Source organism: Sorex araneus, chromosome 2 (genome assembly GCF_027595985.1).
Source record: "Sorex araneus isolate mSorAra2 chromosome 2, mSorAra2.pri, whole genome shotgun sequence".
Taxonomy (NCBI): domain Eukaryota; kingdom Metazoa; phylum Chordata; class Mammalia; order Eulipotyphla; family Soricidae; genus Sorex; species Sorex araneus.
Window position 1 is genome coordinate 237,503,418 of NC_073303.1, and position 2,819 is coordinate 237,506,236.

The 2,819-nt window shown below is 49.2% G+C and overlaps 1 protein-coding gene across 1 annotated transcript; it reads left to right on the forward strand.

Moving 5' to 3' along the window:
* Positions 1 to 1,461: 1,461 nt before the first annotated feature.
* LOC101548350 (olfactory receptor 7A10-like) lies at positions 1,462 to 2,412 on the forward strand. Its single transcript, XM_004619461.1, has one exon. The coding sequence runs from the start codon at positions 1,462 to 1,464 to the stop codon at positions 2,410 to 2,412; it is 951 nt and encodes a 316-aa protein (XP_004619518.1).
* The last annotated feature ends 407 nt before the right edge of the window (positions 2,413 to 2,819 follow it).

Genomic DNA, 2,819 nt, shown 5'->3' on the forward strand with positions numbered 1-2,819 from the left:
GAAAAAAAAACAATATAGGAGGAGTTTTGTATTGTAGGAAAAAGACCTCTATAGGGCTAGTGAGGTGCCTGTGCTTGCAGGGAATCTCCTGACATTACAGATGATGAGAATCATGGGGATGGGGCAGGTCATCAGGGAATAACGAGGAAATCTAAGAGAAAAAGTGCATCAGAGGAAAAAAATGCAGATATTTTTACTGCAAAGCCTAAAATATCTGCATTCATTTACAGCAGGTTTTCTCAACATTTTCCTGGTGTTTTCGTTTGGGGGTTTTGTTGTTATCATGTTTGTTGTTTAGTTTTTGAGCTCTATCCAACTGGGCTTCTTCCTGGCTCTGGGCTCAGGGATCCGTCCTGGCAGTGCTGAGGGTGGGGATGGATTCTAGAAAACCTAGGTTGGCTGCATGCAAGGATTCAAGACAAGTGCCTTATCCACTATACTATCTCTCCGGCTCCTTCAAATTTCTTCTGAGTGGATTCCTTCCCCCTGCTCCCATATCCTATTTGTTGACCCTCTAGTCATGTGACTTTGACCCCCATTGATATATAATTTTTACCTGTGACCCTCTTTGAAATATCCTGGGCACCCACAGAAAGCCATATTGCTGCAGTCGAGAAGTGCTGATTTGTAGGCTAAGTATGAACCATCTAATTTATGTTATCAAGAGTAGTAATGTTGGGTGATATAGATCTATTTTTTGTTTGCTTGCTTTTTAGTGGGTGTTTGTTTGAAGGGGTGGAGTGATAGCACAGCGGATAGGGTGTTCGCCTTGCATGCGGCTGATCTGGGTTCGATTCCTCCGCCCCTCCCGGAGAGCCCGGCAAGCTACTGAGAGTACCTTGCCAGCACAGTAGAGCCTGTCAAGCTACCCGTGGCGTATCCGATATGCCAAAAACAGTAATAAGTTTCACATGCAGATGTTACTGGTGCCTGCTCTAGCAAATCAACAAGCAACGGGATGACAGTGATACAGTGATATACAAAGTTAATTTACTTTGGGCTGGAGTGATAGCACAGCGATAGGACGTTTACCTTGCACGCAGCTGACCCGGGTTCGATTCCTCCGCCCCCCTCAGAGAGCCCAGCAAGGTACCGAGAGTATCTCGCCCCCATGGCAGAGCCTGGCAAGCTATCCGTAGTGTATTTGATATGCCAAAAACAGTAATAAGTCTCAAAATGGAGTGGTTACTGGTGCCCACTCGAGCAAATCGATAACAACGGATGACAGTGACAGTGACAGTTTGTTTGGGGGTGGGGGTCCATATCCAGCAGTGCTCAGGAGTTCCTCCTTTCTCTGAACTTAGGAATTTCTCTTGGTAGTGCTCAGAAGACTCTATGGGATGCTGGGGCTAAAACCTGGGTTGGCCACATGCAAGACAAATATCCCCTCCCCAACTGTACTGTTGCTCTATTTCTTTGCATCTCTCTTATTGCCACTTTTCAGACCATGACACCTGAGATATGGAGCTAGAAAATAACACACAGTTCTCAGAATTCATCCTCCTGGGACTTTCAGATGAACCAGAGGTGCAACCCGTTCTGTTTGGGATTTTCCTCTCCATGTACTTGATCACAGTCTTGGGGAACCTGCTCATTATTCTGGCCACCATCTCCGACCCCCATCTCCACACACCCATGTATTTCTTCCTCTCCAATCTGTCCTTTTCGGACATTTGCTTCACCTCCACCACCGTCCCCAGGATGCTGGCCAACATCCACCTGCAGAGCCGAGCCATCAGCTATGCTTCCTGCCTTACCCAGATGTACTTCTTCATCCTTTTTGCAGAACTGGACATCTTCCTCCTGTCCGTGATGGCCTATGACCGCTTTGTAGCCATCTGCCACCCACTGCATTACACGGCCATCATGCATCCCCGCCTCTGTGGCCTCCTCTTGCTCCTCTCCTGGATCCTGAGTGTCCTGGACTCCATGATCCGGGGTCTCCTAGTGCTGCGATTGTCCTTCTGTGCCCATGTGAGGATCCCGCACTTCTTCTGTGAAATCAACCAAGTCCTTCAACTGGCCTGTTCTGACAACCTCCTCAATATGATCGAGATGTATTTCGCCACGGTGCTCATGGGCATCATCCCCCTCTCAGGCATTGCTTTTTCCTACTCTCAGATTGTCTCTTCCATCTTGAGGATGACATCCGCCAAGGGGAGGTACAAAGCATTTTCTACCTGCGGGTCCCACCTCTCCGTGGTCTCCCTGTTTTATGGGACGGGTCTGGTGGTGTACCTCAGCTCTGCTGCCACCCAGAACAACAGGGCCACTGCCATTGCTTCGGTGATGTACACGGTGGTCACCCCCATGCTGAACCCCTTCATCTACAGCCTCAGGAATAAAGACATCAAGGAGGCCCTGAGAAGTTTTGTGAGCAAAGCACCTTTCAAGCCATTTGCCTTGGGGTGAGTGAGGGGCACAAGGATGGTCGGGCAAGACGTTGGCAGGGAGGCACCCTTACTTTGGATGACACCTAATTGCATTTTCTACCCCCTCCCCCCGCCACTCTTTCCCTTATCTCTTGGTAATGATGATGGTGGGAATGCAGAAATGACTCAGGGTTGGACAATTGACTGGGGGGCTGGCACAGTGTGGTATTAACGGGGGGATGTCACTCTTGGTTGTTAGATGGCACACATGTGGTGCTGGACAGCAGGGTGCTGGCCTTGCATGAGGCTGACCCAGGTTCAATCCCCAACATCCTGTAGGGTCCACCCTACCTGAGCATGGCCAGGAGTGTTCCCTGAACACAAAACCAGGAGTCAGCCCTGAGCATCACCAAATGCGGCCCCAAAACAAAAACAAAAGAAAAAAAT